This window comes from Lonchura striata, chromosome 3, assembly GCF_050655825.1.
Source record: "Lonchura striata isolate lonStrDom1 chromosome 3, ASM5065582v1, whole genome shotgun sequence".
Classification (NCBI taxonomy): Eukaryota; Metazoa; Chordata; class Aves; order Passeriformes; family Estrildidae; genus Lonchura; species Lonchura striata.
Genome location: NC_140705.1, coordinates 80951484 through 80967664, shown reverse-complemented (window position 1 = coordinate 80967664; position 16181 = coordinate 80951484). Strand labels below are relative to the sequence as shown.

At 37.5% G+C, this 16181-nt stretch overlaps 1 protein-coding gene across 6 annotated transcripts in view; it reads right to left on the bottom strand.

The window, feature by feature from the left end:
• Window positions 1-16181, bottom strand: part of CRIM1 (cysteine rich transmembrane BMP regulator 1) — a 174032-nt gene that overhangs the window by 45846 nt on the left and 112005 nt on the right. For all 6 annotated transcript variants that reach the window (XM_085576912.1, XM_021528080.4, XM_021528076.4 and 3 more), the window contains 2 exons: window positions 11837-12019; window positions 7550-7747 (listed from right to left, as the gene is read on the bottom strand). In XM_085576912.1, the coding sequence (XP_085433038.1) occupies window positions 7550-7747; window positions 11837-12019 (381 nt within the window). The remainder of the gene's footprint in view (window positions 1-7549; window positions 7748-11836; window positions 12020-16181) is intronic.

Below are 16181 nucleotides of genomic sequence, written 5' to 3'. Positions count from 1 at the left end.
GAAATGTGATCCCTTCCTTGTGCTGCAAAAATAAGCCATTGGCTCTAAAACCATGGGGAAAGCACAGAAAGCCAGTATGACTGCCTAAGCCTTGGCTCTTCATTAAGAGAAGTCTAGAAAACAAAGAAGGAGAAAAACCAAAGAGATAAATAGGTAATAGATTAAATAAACAAAGTCAAATCCCAGAGGGCCAATATCATTACAGGAGTTATAGAAGCATCCATCAGAAGCCTAAAACTAACTGTTTGTGCTGGATCCAAAGAAGGGAATGGTCCTTCTTTTCCCAGCTCTCACTAGGGAAAGGAGGTACATACCCTGAAAAGCTGTGTGAACTGAAGAGTTTGAGTTTGGGGACAGGCCAAGGATAAAGGAAGGTCCTCCCCTCCACACTACCATGTCTCAATATGCCTCTGTCTCCAATTTCATGCCTTTTCTGTGGAAAGGCTTTCTGCCTCTCTCCCTACAGAAACCGCCACCTCAAAGTACCCAGTCCCCTGCCTCATACATTGGGTTTTTATTAATAAACCCATGGGCTTTAGTGTGTCAGGTAACTGAAAAGCAGTGATTTAAGTGGACATATTGTATCAAGATGTCTTGCCAAAAGGGTTTTGATCACTTTGATGTTTATTTAAAAAGACCCCAAACACCCTCCCCCTTCAAGCCCACAGTTATGCATTGGGCTCTATATTGGTAAGCTACAGTCATCACTTGCATGAACACTACACGTGAAATACCATTACTGCTTTCAGGTGTGCGAACAATTTCCTGAGCAAATCTCTTTTCACTAAGGCTGAAAATACAACTGCCATGCTCTGAACACATCAAAAAGACAATCTTAATCATAACATGCCACTAGGGAATTTTATTTTCCTCAACAACTTTCTGCCTTCCTCTAAATTCCATTTTCCTCTTTTGTAATCCAATTCCATTTCTTTTTGCTCTTGTCTTTTTCTCTGCAACAATATTTTAGTCACTTGAGTACTACTATGCTCACATTCTAACTTGATGGTTTTATTTTAATCTAAACCAATCCAATATATTCAGTCTGTCTTCTACAAACTTTCGACTGTGCTCATAGCTCTCCAACGCTTTCCACTTTCCACCTTTATCAGAGAAGTGATGTACAGAAAAGAACCAAGTATCTACTATGTCATCCAGGGACATACCCACCCACAGGAAAGAGAGCAAAAAGGATCACTTCAGGTCTTGTGAATTCTCCTCTTGATTTTAATTTCAGTATGGTATTTGCCTTCTCAAGGCCCTGTTAATCCATGTTCAACATGTTCTTTCCCCTAATCTCAAAACTTCTCCTGGAAAGCTGCTATTTAACAATCACATTCTGGTTCAGGACTCATGAAGAATCTCCTCCAAGCATGTCACATTCCACTAAGGGGGAACTGTGGGGGGTTCTTTTAAAACAGATGATCTAGGACAGAATTAAGCCAAACAAGGTAAATATTATACCTGAGAACCATTTATTGGTAACGGAAAGGGCAGTGCCCAACTAAACAAGAATAGGAAAGACAGAAAAGGACGAAGGAGAAGGAAAGTGGGAGAGAGAGAGTGGGGAGACAGAGAAAAAGCAGGCATTACCACCAGAATTTGGGAGTGCAATATGGGTATCCACGTGGCAGGAGTGTGTGCGCACTGCCGGCCGGGGAGCCTGTGCAGCTCCACAGGCACAGCTCCCACTGAAGGGCACCGGACATGCCGTGTGCAGGGACTGGGAGGCGGCCCTGAGCCCTGGGCAGGCCTGCAGCAGGGATCGCGGTGATGGGGTGATGGGCTGGATCGGCGATGCATGGCTGGAAGCAGGAGGCTCAGCCAAGAACTTGGGCAGGAACACAGCGGGGGCAGGACAGGCGATGGCTGGAGGAGGTGAAAAAGATGGAAGTGGTAGGGCGGGACACAGAAGGTGATCAACAGGAGTCCAGCCCAAGAGGGAAAGTGAGTGAGCAAGAGAAAGCAAAAAGAGCAAGGGCAAAAAAGAGGCCAGCAGTTTGTGACACCAGTACTTTTATACCCCCCAGCTCCTCCCAAGGTCTGCTTGCTGGCAGGAGACCCAGTTGAATGTTTGACTGCTATCCATTGGTGGAGACCTTTTGCCACCCGACTGGAGAACCTCTCTGGAGGACACAGTCCTTGGTGGTCTCCTACTGACTGCCTATTCCATGTGAGACATGAAATGGCTGTCAGGTAAAGTCTCCCTAGAGACAGGGCTTTCCTCCATCTTCTCCTAGCTGCAAGTGGCACATGTACAGCCCTTCTCCCATATACCTCTGGTCAAACAATGTTGAGACAAAAATCAAAATTAATCTGTTTCCTCACAGCATAGCATGCTATATTTTCTCTTGTTGAATTTGGTGAGTATCTTTCTGTCAGTTCGTGGCTTTAAAACATATGAATTCATACTCTGCCTTCCAAGACACTGACTGCTATTTTTAGCTTTGTTGTCTATAGATAAAATAAATTTAGCTTTGATCTGAGCTAGTAAAAACATCAAACAGAGCTGGTAAAGATACTAGTTGATACCAACAACTCAAGAGAGGCTGCCCACAGATTTGAAAATTAAATCCATATAGAAACCTATTGTATTGGCATGCCACATCCTCTCCTTCATGCCCCTACTCCTCCATGCTCCTGTCTCTTCCTCCTCATCAATCTCCCCAGGGAGCTCCAGTGTAAAGCATTTCAAGCACCTCACTCAGCCTCTCCTTCCAGCAGCAGCAGGCAAGATTGAAGTGAGAGGAGCAACTGTGAACCATCTTCCCCAGGTCCAGCAAACCCAAGGCAAGCATTCAGAAAATTATACATTGCAAACCAATCTGGGCATCCAATCAACATAGCACACATACAGGATATACACCATGGGTACATACACAGCAGCAAGTTAGGAAGAATGAAAAAGGGTTTACTGCAGAGAACAGATACAAATCACCTCTGTATAGTAACAGAAATAACACAATTGCTCCATCTTGGTCTCTAATTTAGAAAAGTGTCAACAGCTGCTTTTATGTAACTTTAGTCTCTGCAATCCTCACAGGCTGGTTTTCTCACTATGGTAGTAAGAACATCAGGATTTTCTTCATGAATGGGAATGGGAATGTTCCAGTTTGTTCTGAATTTACTGTATTCAAAGGCTGAATACATTTGTGTGCATACATACTGTGCTCATATTTCAAGAAACTTTGTATACAGAATTTATAGTATGTTATATGTGATCTCTGGCAGCAAAATTTTTTCTAAGTGTAATCCAAGAAAAAATATATCCTTATGAAGCTGCTGGTATGTAAACTTATCTAGGGGAACAAATATGTCCTTCATTGAAACTGATTAAAAACCAGCCAAGAAGTAAATGAATTGACAGAACTGCAGGTGCAGCAGCATTTAGATCAAAGACAGAGAGGAAGAGTCAGAAGTGACTGATACTAATAACCTTTTACTCTGGATGAGCCACAGCCAGGCCAGATGCACAAGCAGTTTTGATTACAATTTTCTCATAAAATCCCAAATTTTTCTCACAAATCCCTGTATCCCTCAACACTCAAACCAAAATATAGACAGAAATATCTTTGACTGAATGCTTTGGTTTGCATATTAAAAAGCCATTCTTAAAGTAAGCTCACACAATTGAAGGTGGCTGCTGGAAGTGGGTTCTCTTTCAAATGTAAATAGAAGACCAATGAGAAATAAATGCATGCTTAAAAATAGTGATAAGCATATAAAATGTCTTCCTTATTATTCTTTGTTTAATATTTATTCCAAAATAGAAATATGGGCCTGAACTGGTCCATCAGCCACTAAACTAAGATAGTAGGGGGTTTTCAGCAGGTCTCATTCTTCTAAATGCAAATAATTATTTCCTACATTCTGCATTAGTCTCCAAAAAAAAAAGTGAAAAAATTACTGCAGAAAGTAAAAGCTACAGCTGAATCAAGAAATGTAATATACAAATAAGAGGAAAAAAGCAAAGTATATTAACAATGCAATTACATAATACAGCTTTTGAAAATAAGTAATTTTAAACTAATCTGCAAAAACGATGTTATTTCTCTAGGGTATATACTGTTGTTGAGAGTGTTGATATGTGGAGATGAGTGAGAACTGGAAGTCATTCAAAAGAGGAGTATCAAATAAGGTATTTTTACTTTACAATCACTAGTAAACTTCTATTTCAAAACCAGCTGCAAAGTTTACATTATTTTTGCCCATTTATTGAACATATCACTAAAGTATACTGCTTTTTCTGCTTTACTAATTTACATAGTTGAAAATATGACACTTATGTAATATCACCGATGCCAGACCTTTGCCCACACTTGATAAAAATTCTGCTTCTCTTTCCTGAAGAGTAGGAAATTAGTGAAGCAGAAGGATGGAGAAACCAAACTGGAGAGCACAGGACAGTCAACGCTTCTGCTCATACAGTGCACTGCAAAATTCAGGTTAAGCTGTGGATATGCAAGAGCAATGAAGTGGTATACAGAAAAGCATCAAATGGCTGATGATGCATTTTATTTCCTCTTAAGGAAAAAATGTTCCTGGAATTTACTTCATTGCTTGTAGCTCCATTAAAATGTACAGCACATCTTTTTCATTAGAATCATTAAAATCAAGGGATTGATTCGTCAGCCAACTTCCCAGCCAGGACCTTATTCTACCCCATTCCCCCCACCCCTGCAGGCCATAGATGGCACAGTGAGCATCAGCGGCAGAATTTTATCAACAGAAACAATGCTTAGGAAAAAGAGTGAGAAGCTGATTTAAAATGGGAAGGAGTGCTGATCCATGCAGCTTACCTGTTTAAGAGAATAGAGATGCCAGGTGGCTGGATGATGGCAGAAACAAAATAGCATTTTCGATGGGACTAGGTTGTCATTAAAATGATAAGAGTAAAATTCAGGAAAAATCAGCTGTGCAAAGGAAGTAAAAGTTTTTAACTGTCTTTCCAGGGGATGCATACTTCTCCAGTTCAGCCTTAGAACAAGGAGAAAACCAGAAAACAGAGATCTAAAGAGACTCCTTGGCTACTGGGTTAGCAAGCGACAGCTGCATTGTAATGAAAGCAGACAGTGCTTTTTACCTACCCCATGCATTCCAAGTAGAAACACTACTAATCTCAGATTTAAGGCTTAAGACATGAAGTTATCTGACCTTGGAGGAGGGCCAGAGGTCTACAGCTACCACACTGATGAGCTGATGGCAGCTAAGTCCCTGCTGCCATCAGCTCAAATATTACCTTTCATAAAAAAAAAAAAAAAGTACACATTCTTAATATTAAATGCAGACAGTCAATATCTAACTGTTATTTTTCCTTAATGTTCTGAGATTTTCTTAATGTGTACTTTCGAAGAAAAATGTTAACAGATTCAGAAAGACACACAGGGTTCATACTTCAAATCAGGTAACATCTTGCTCTCATGTATCTAAATACTTTTCTTCAGGCTGCTAATCACAAGGCACAACAGCCTTGTGCACACAACAGCCTTGTCCACAACTTGTTTGATGCCCCAAAACATAACTCCAAGAGACTTGCTGGTATCCTTGATGGTTCATTTCTCAGTGCTTTTTTTCACTTCTTATAATTGCAAGATAAATTGTTAAGTCTCAAATGCTGAATAACTTCTCATCAAATCATCCAAAAATGCTTTTGCTAAGTCAGTTTTTTAAATCTGGGGTGCAAGCATCTGAACTCACTATTGTGTTTTAACAGTCCTGTATTTTTTTTTTTTGATCCTTGAAATAATCCTATATGGATTCCTGGAATTAAATAATTAAATACTCAATCATAATAATCTGTTTTGGTTATATTTGTTTGGTGTGGGAGAGAGAAGGGAAAAAAAAGAGGAGAGGATTCAAGTGTTTTCAGATGTTCTCTGACCACTGGTACCTAAGCAGGCTGCAATTTCCATCTAGAATGAACTAGAAGTACTTCTACTAATTGTTGGTTCCACCACTTACATAATTTTATCACCTGCTGAAAAAAACCTCTAAGGCAAATGTGGTGCTTTTAAGCTTAAAACTTAGGAAGTTCCTTAAAATACCATTCAGTATCACTGCCTTCCAGATAACACACTCAAAATTACAATTTTGCATGTGTCATACAACAGCTAACATGACAAATAGGAGGTCAGATTATTTTTTAATAAAACGTAATTTACATGACACGAAGACCTAATTTAAATATTGATTCCACAATTCTATTGTGTCAGTTTTCATCCATTTGTATCGTAAATATGATTGCACTCCATATGTCACTCACCAAAGCACCCAAACAACTTTTATGGACTTAAACAGGTGTAGCTACATCTTCTTCTAAAAGTACAAACATGTTATTTCATAGAATTACATAGCCTCATCCAGAGGACCTAACTTGTGTCCTGAGAGTGCTGCAGAGGCAATACTGTGGTGTGTTAATGAATCACCAGCTTATTTATATTACAAACTGTAGCAATGAAGGATGGAAGCCTACACTTGACCCTGTGTTTGCTTCCCTCACTTCTTCATAATTAGCTTGCTTATATATATATATATATATATATGCATTTAATTCAATTATTTCTCATCCATTTTCTCCAGTCTGGATGAAGAAAATAGAAGAATAGACACATTTGCCTATCCTTCCCTCATTAAAGGAAAAGAATCCTCTCAGTGTATTAACATGTTGAAAATACTTCAATCAGCCTCTCTTTCTCTCTGCACTGCTTTCCCAAGCTGGCTCAGACATCCAGATAATAAGAGCTGACAGCACAGGCGCTGTGATACCCATTCCGAGATTCCGAGATCACTGGGGATTAACAGCAGTTAACTTGCTTCCTCACAGTCACATTAATTCCATGCAAGTAGTGTCCTTCTGTACAATTTACCAGCAGCTTTTAAACATTGTATCAAACACCTTCTTCATACCTAGTGATGGGAATTCTGGAGTTAAAGAGAACCTCTAATAAATCCTTATGCTTCTCAGATTTATCCTAAAAACTAAGGATCCCAGTGAGCTTACTTGGATAGACACTGCAAACTGAGAAGGGCTCTGAGACACATGTAGATATATAATAACTGTAAAGTTGAAGAGTTAATATATCTCCCAGGTAATATCCCTTTTTATAAGTTTCACTGAAATAATTATGGCCAATATCAAACTATGTTGTACAAAGAGATTTTTAGTTGCAACTAAATGATAGTGATGAAGGAGAAAACATGAATAATCCAGTTAACAGTAATACCTATAGTGACAAACATTTTGACCTTCTAACTTCTCCTATATTTATTAATAAGGTTTAAGCAAAGCTAAGAGAAAAATTAGCAAATGATGATGATCTTAACCACCTCTTACTACACTCTCAATGCCAAAAGAGTACAAAGGATTGCCAACATACAGGCGTAGTTAAACCACGCTGATGTTTTCTGCTCTCTGGAAGAATTACCCACTAACCAGCCAACACCACACCAGCTTCTTCAATCCTCCAAAATTTTCAAGTAAATGGAGAATTGCCAGGAAAGCAGCAGCTATGGCAGACCAAAGCCAAGTGAGGAGGAGTAGCACTGTTACCTTCACAGACGGGGCAGCACTCCCCAGGGACCTTGACGGGGTTGATGCAGCTCTGTCCGCAGGCTGTGGCCACGCAGTGCGGGTCCCCATTGATGCACTGGCAGAAGGTGCAGTCGTCCTCTCGCCAGCGGTCCCCGTGGGCCAGGATCTTTCCATTGGCATAGCAGCCAGCAGGGTTGTTGACTGGATAAAGTGGGTCTGAAATGAGAGCAATTGCAAGAGAATGTGTGTTTTAATTAACGTTTTGATTTTTTGTTTTCGTTCTTCAGGACAAAATGGTTCTTGGATCTGTTGATTTTTTTTTTTTTTTTAACCAACATTTCAGAATAACCAACTGGAATGACTCCTGTCAGCACTGCAACACTCTTTTACACTATGAGGAAAGATGAGGACTCTGACACATTTGTTGCTGGAACAGGAAGAGTGCTTTTAATCTGCACCTCATCCCAGTTTTGGAGGCACATCCCTCTTTTTGAACAGGGTCAGTTTTCAATTTAATTTCCGTTGAAGTTTTTGCCCCTTGAAAGTCACAAGTCCCACTTACCTGCTAGCAATCAAATGAAGATCTGGGTATTTAAATAACAGAATCTTAGGGAGCATACTTTGTGTAAGATTTCTCCTCAAGTTCCATGAAAGTCTGTATATGCTACCCCATTACTTGAAATAAAAGCAGCTTTTCCTCTTCAGAAAAAATAGTACTCTAGAGATGTGATAAGTTGCACTGATATTAATGTTAAAAAGATATATACATTATGTGAAAGTATACAACTATCATGATGTCTAAAGAAGGTAACTGCCAGGCTCAGAAATGAAGTATCTGAGAATGTACAGTAAATAGGTCAGGTTTGTAAAGCAACCAATACTACAAACTGCATGTTAAAGCAATAAATATACCTAAAAACATCTTTTTAGTGGACATCAAATAAGCACAAGAGATTTATTATAAGTTAATTATCCAGGAGTGTTAAGATGGAAGGATTTGGGAGAAATAAAATGTCTTATCTGAAGGAAAAAAAGGATTGAATGAAACTTGGATTATTTCTTTGGAGTTTCATCAGTCCCCTTTGAAAGGAAACCAGTGTATTTTGAATGTAGATAAAACCTGTAGCAGTGCCAGTAGCTATTGTCTTATCCTAAGCCACTTCATGACACTCCAAACATTTGGAGTGAAATGGCACACAACATCATCCCCATCCTGAGCTGCAATGACATTCAGAATTTTAGTAAAATTCTGATTAAGCCCAAAACCAGATAGTTGTGAAAATAAGGCATTTAAAAATTAAAATGCTTCCTAAATTCTTAACTTCGCACCTTTCATGTTTTGGGATAACATTGCATCTGTAATTGATTTGACCTAGTTTAAAATGAAATCATACACAAAGAAACGAAGTGAATTTTATCATTCAACCTACGTACAGGATTCTGATTGACAGAGGAATACAGAAAAAGCACAGAAAAGGCACATAAGACTTGTGCTACTTGCAATAGTCTTCTGTGCAACTCAAAGCACAAAGTTCCCGGTACCCTTAAAAGGTCAGTAGCATTTAAAGCTATAAATTAGATCTCCTAATGCTAATCCAGCCTACAGAATTTTGAGAAAGAACTCCTCCTGGAGTTAAGCACTAAGTCAGAAAGGGCTTTTGCCCGTAGTATACAACTCACAGCAAATTTAGTACTTGCCATTTTAGAATTCTTGGAGGAAAAAACCCTTTGTATTTCTTGATATTTCTATAATGAAGTTAATATTTGCAGGAACAACTAATCACCTTGACAACAAGCCATAACATACTTAACAGAAGAGCAGCAGGTAGAAAACATGCCACTTCTTCAACAACTAGAAAAACATTAATGGGTGGGCTGATATATTCTGCCCATTTAAAATATGTGACCTTGTCAATATAGGTGTCAACTTTACCCAAATTATTTAAGAAGAGACCAGAGCCACCTTTATTTATTTTTTAAGTGTTTAAAGGAATTAGAATATGTTAATGGAGCCAGTTGTCTAGGCTCACTTAAAAGAATTCTACTAAATCAAGAGGGATTGCTAGTAAAAATCACCATGTATCTTGTTAACAAATTGTTCAGAATTCAGACTTCATTTAGTGACATAACCCTTATCAGAACAATACACAACAGAAAGAAGCAAGACATAAGAGCACCAGGTGGTTTGATGAAAGACCCTGTAACTTGGCATTAAGCCACAGTCATTACTAGAAAAATAAAAGACTACTCAGTAATTATATAACATTATCCATTTTATTCTTGCTAAGGACCTGTCTTAAAGAAGAAATTTCTACTGCAGACTAATACACATCAACTCATCCAACTGAAATGATGTGTTACCAGGTTTTCTTGCTAGTCTGATTGAAATGTTGCAAAAATGGGGAAATAAAATTTTACTGTAGTATAATGATGTGACAGAACAGTTTATTGATAAATAATAAGGTAGCTGAAAATTTAAATCATCAAAGAGGATAAAGGATATATCTAGATTGGGAAGTCCATTATGGATAATTAGCACCTATATCTGAATATGACAGAGAGGATAGATAGAGCAGATCTATAGATACATTATTTATATATCTATATGTATATAGTCAGAATGCCATAATGCTAAATCTTGGAATATTCAAATATGAGAAAAAATAGTAATTATAGGAAATGAACCCAAGAGATTTTATATATTCTATAAAGTCAGCAGCTCATACAGCAGCTTCTTCAGGAGTGGATCTGCACTTACCTGGGGAAGTTCACCACATCAGACATGCCTTTTTTAGATTTTTTCAATCTGTCATTAAATGACAGTATAGCACAGATTTTTATTTTTTTGTTCTTACAGCATGAAGGCTTTTGTAAGTGTAGGTGCAACTGCACCAGGAAAAACCAAAAATCTAGGATCCTGCCTTCAAGTATAATCTGAAACTAATGTCTAGGCCAGTTTTACACTCAGGACAAACATGGATTGGTTTCTCTCTGGAATACTTAAATCTATAACATGTGAATTTCAGTTTCTCTGCATGTGAACATCATATATGTCAACCTGACATACAAACTGACACTAGAATATATAAAATATACACCAAAATATAAAAAATATAAAAATATAAAAAAATTAAAAATAGTCTTAAAAAAATTACTTCCTAATTTACTAACCTGATATTTTATTATCCAGATTTTCAGTTTAAATCTCTGAAGCTTTCAGTAGCTTGTAACAAAACAAGCCATTTTTCACCAGATCTTGTGCTGAGTGAGAAGGTCCAGCTCTTGGAGCTGACCCTATTATATGTATTTTTATGAGATACTTGACTTTCTAATTCTCTGCTTGGAATAAAGCATGACTATAATGGATCTTCTGTCTTACTTGCTTCTGCAAAGAACTACAGGAATATTATAAATATATATATATATATATATATAATATATATTATATATAATAGATAATAAATATATAATATAATATATACATATATATTATATTAAGGAGACTGCAAAGTGAAATTCACAGTAATTACCAGATTCCTCTCCTCTGAGGAGATTTCAGATTTCCAAGTGATTTCACTTATTGAGAAGACATTCTTATGTCCACATTTAAACAAAGGGACTAAAAGTGCTTCATAGGCCTTTTGACTACCTGGTGGCCATAACCTGATCCTTACTGAGGCAAGATCCAAGTGCACAGCACCATGCCTATTTTCCTCTGCTAAAATTCTGGTTGTACTCTGGCAGAAGATGCCTCCAATACTTTCTAGTATAAGTAAGAGGGTCAATGTGAAATTTCCCACAGAGCCCTTTTTAGTAGGACTGCAGGCCAGCAAGGCTCTCAGCAGAGCAAAGGAGGAAGAAAAAAACTTTGACATTGGATTGCTGCCTCATTGCTTTGCTGTAATTTCAGAGGAAAGAAGTTGTGTGCATTATTCTAGCTGAACAGAATAAGAAGGAGGTTGCAAAGCAATCAAAAATTGTCTCAGGGTCACAACTGCAGTTCTGGAGATACCTGTCTAAATGTGTGTGCAGAAATGATAAACAGCTTTTTATGCTATTTGTCAAGAAGGCCCCCCAAAAAGCACTGCACATTTGACTATGTCTAGGTAGTGTCAATGTCAAAGAAGCACTGCAAAGAACATGACAGCACATTCAGGCACAGCAAAAATGTAGAAATGAACTGAATTACAGAGGAATCTGCAAACTTCACAAGGACAAAAGCCCTTGTTTGCTCATTTCCATTGAACAGGCAAATAAAAAAAAGCAGCAGAATGAAAAGCAGGCAGGATTAACAAGAGACTGTACCTTCACAGACTGGGCAGCACTCTCCTTCCGGCACATAGTACCTGTCACAGTGCAGCTCACCACACTGGGCAGAAAAACAAATAGAGACTCCTGCTTGGCACCGACAAAATCGACAAGCATCCATCCGAAACATGTCTCCATCATAATATTCCATGCTGTTAAATATGCAAGTTGGCTTCCCTTCTGAAAGAAGAAAAAGAAAAAAGTATTTTACAGATATTGTTAAACAGGAAATAGTTCAGCTTATGCTGCTACTGACAAAAATAGATATAAAAGACACGGTTGATTTTTCTTTCATTTTGTAAACTCAAATACAATATAGTTTTAAGAATATGGTATATTTTATTTTCTGTTTCAACAATGGAAGAAAATAAAATGCTATTCAAAACAATCTGTATACAATTGTAAGTCACAACTAAGAAAAACGAAAATCTTGGAAAAAGGCTACAGCACTGGTATTTCTTTTAGGTGCTAAACATTTTTAATTCTCAATGAACCTGAAGCTACTTCAAATTTTAGCACATGAAACAATGTTTTTCTGTTTTAAAAAAGTCAGTTTCTGATGTTTCTTCAGTGTAATCTTCCTCTCTGTAGGACTTGGTACTCAGGTGGATAAACTGCACTAAAGCTGTCCAATTGATAGGTTAAAAAAAATCAACCTACCAACCAAAACCCAAACATTTTGTGACTTCATGATCTGTTATGCAGAACTGAACACTTCTTTTTTCAAGCAACCTGGAGCTGTAATAGCCAGCTCACAACCATACTCCCCACAAAAAACCAAAACAAAACAAAACAAAAAAAAGACAAAAAAAACCCCCAAACAAACAAAAAAAAATCCCACCTCAATTGTAATAATAGTAACATAATCACTTCGGTGTTTCAAAAACATAAGATGGGTTGTTCTTGTATGCCTCCATCTACAGCAGAGCCTTGACATATAATTAAAGCTAAACTTTGAGGGAAACTAAGAGCCTCTCAAAATTTTGAAGTATTTTGGGAGGAACACTGCTCATTTACTTTGTTAACATTCAAAAAAAAGGAAAAAATATGTTAATTAAACCAATGAAACAGACTGCAGATTTAATCAGCTTTTTCTCATTATTATTATTATTTTATAAGAGATAAAAGAGATTAAAAAGATATTTGGTTCAAGATTATGAAGAAGATCAACACATCATGCATATATCACAAGGTCTTCATAGAGGTTTTGACCTTGCAGTTACCCCACATTTCTGAAATCACCTCCATAATCTATTTTACAGACACTGTTAGACAGGAAATAGTTTATGTTGCTACTGACAAAAACAGATATAAAAAGACAGTTGATTTTTCTTTCACTTTGCCCATTTAATTTCATTTTCAAAGCCCACTCAGTTCAACCAGCCAACTGACCCCCCCCTCTCTTCCGTGACACTGTGCAGCTCCATGGCTTAGGGCTGAATCATTGCAACTCAAGACACTGTAGGAAATATACTCCAAATTTATGTTCAACCATATTAGGAAATCATGACTTCACAGTATCATCATTATATCACTCAATGACTTAAGCCCCCTTCCTCTTCCCCACTTCAGAATAACATTTTGGCCTCCTATGACACTAGCCCAAAATTTGTGAAAGCAGCCATCTGAAGTACAGCAGTATCTAGTACACCAGTCTGTTTCTTTCAGAAGCTGTAAATCTAGGAGTCTGAAAAAACAAAGGTTCTGCAAACAGGAAGCTATTTATATCACCAACTACTGCAGGTAAACAGCAAATACTGTGGGTAAACCCAATGTGTTTCATTGAATTTGAAGGAAACAGCAAAGAAAAGAAGGGACAATTGTCCATGTTTCTGATTTCTATAGAACAGATGGTAAAGACTATTTACTTACATATGTAATACCTAGCCACAAAGAGTTGAAAACTGTGCCCACTTTATAGGCAGGTGATTTTTGTTTTGCTTAGCAATCAATCTCACATGGGAGATGAAATATATTTAAAAGAAAAATCAGTATTTGCGGATTCCTTTAAATCCATCCCAATTCCCTTAACTTAAGGGAGCCAAAAACTTTACATCTAAGTTCCTCTTGACGATGACACAGATTTTCTTTAATACTCTAAAGCATTTCAAGCACTTCTTTCAACATATGCTTATACTGTGGTCCAGCCTTGAGTAATTGCAAATGATTGTAAAGCCTTACAGTTGAAATTTGGAAGTATCCTGAGCAATGTTTGATTTTATATGCCTGTTCTGTCTTCAAGGCATAACGTTGAAAGCAGCATAAAAAAAATAAGAGCAAGAGGAGGAAATACCCCTGTGTCCGGGAAAACAGCTATGACCTCATTAGAAAGCAATTCACATAAACAAACACTTGAGAAATATTTCAAGTTTATGCAGCTCAAGCTGTTAGTTTAAAAACCTTCTCAAAAAAGGAAAAGTGCCAACACAACTCAAAGGGTCTTTAATCCATTTGCTTCTGGCTTCACTGTTTTGACTGCAGCTTTCCAGATTTTTACTGATTCCCCCATACCCAAAGAGTAGAGATGAATTCCTGCCTCATTAGAAGTAGAAATATAATCTCCCATTAATTATTGTTATTTTTAAATGCCCAAACAAGACTACGTGACTAACTGCAAATCCTGTGAGGAAACAGCATGTTTGATTCCTACAATGAAAACCACTGTAGAATTTCACTCTGCATGTATTTTTACCATCCAGTCGTATGGTAAGTGTATGTATCCAGACTAAACTATAGACCTAAGCCTATGCTTCCATCTATGAGACAAGGATTACTTTTGTTAGAGCCATCTGTAAGACTCCAGTGTTGCAACTGAGTCAAGGCAAAACAAGCACTAAAACAAAGAACTCTAGCTTTAGTTACTCCTGGTGGAAGCCTGATGAAACAGTGAACAACACACTGTGAGATTATAATAATGCATTTCTTATCACATTTATTATCATTATTCACCACAACATCCTGAAAGATATTTCAGTTCCAGTTTTTTTCTTGCTGCTGTTTTTGTGGGGATTTTTTTTTTGTTTGATTTTTTTTTAAGGTGCCAATTTTATTGCTTTATTGATGTAAGTATGACAGTCACCAAGGGATTAAAGCACATAAAGCTAACATTAATTAAATGCATCTTTTCCTAAATTCATGAATTCATTGTTCTGCCAAAAAAAGAGAAAACTACAGGTAGGACTCTTCAAGCTTAAGTGTGTCACAAAGGAATTCAAACTGCCAAAACTTCATAGCACAAAGCAGCTAAACATATCTGAGAATCCAAATCCTGCTTGTGATGCAAACTACCACAACAGCAAAGGGTATGAGACACAGGCCATGACTTTGTGAACATAAATTCAATGTCTGCTAGCTCTCAGATAACCCAGTAATACAAGATTGATCCAGCCCAAGCACTGAAACACAACTGCCCATCTGTGAAAGAAACTAGGACATTGAAAGAGGGGATGGTCCCCAGAAAGATATAGGTTTTTTTCTGCCGGTGGAACAAATGACATCTCTGCTTCTATATAAAGTCATGTATGAATTTATATAGAAGAATGACTATGATTGACTTGATTTGGCATTAAAGTTCCTGCCACAGAGTTAAAAGAAAAATAGTTCTGATGCAAATTTAGCTCTACATGGCCACAGCCTTTTTGTTCTGGGGGCGAGAGCCCAAAAAGGTGGCACTAAACACCACAGCCTCACACTATACAAACAGTGATCATCTCTCAAACCTTTATCATCAATCTGAACTGCAAAGGGACACAATCTGTTTTATCAAATTAGTTTTCAAAGGTATTTACCTTCTACATGTAAATCTAATTAAATACATATTAGTTCCATGGGCTGAACTATCCCCCAAAAAAATCCCTTTTGTTATTGAGGTATCTGCAGTTTCCTAATACTTATGGTTGTATTTAATTAGAGTCTTGGAACAGCTCAGAAAACATGCAAGTCTGGCAAACCATCCCTTGTGAGGCACCAGGTCTGCACATGTCACACCAAGCACATGAGGCGCCTCAGAGCATCAGCCCTCTGTAGGCAAGTTTGGGCCTTTTCTTCTGTAGTATCAGAAATTCCAGAACTCCCAAACTGGAAGCAAGATTGAAAACAATTTTCAGTTGTTTAAAGGATTAAAAGGTTCATGATTCCAGGACTTCAGACATTCCTTCAGTATAAAGAAGTATTTGTACCAGAGCCTTGGAAGGAACTCAGGTATGTGCTGTGAACTTTCTATTAAATGAAAGGGAAGGAAACTGATAAATTTGAATCCTGTGTCTGTATAAACAAAATACAGAAAAGCTTTCAATTTTTCAAAAGCTGAGATGATAAGAGTTTAAAAAAGAGAAGGTCACAT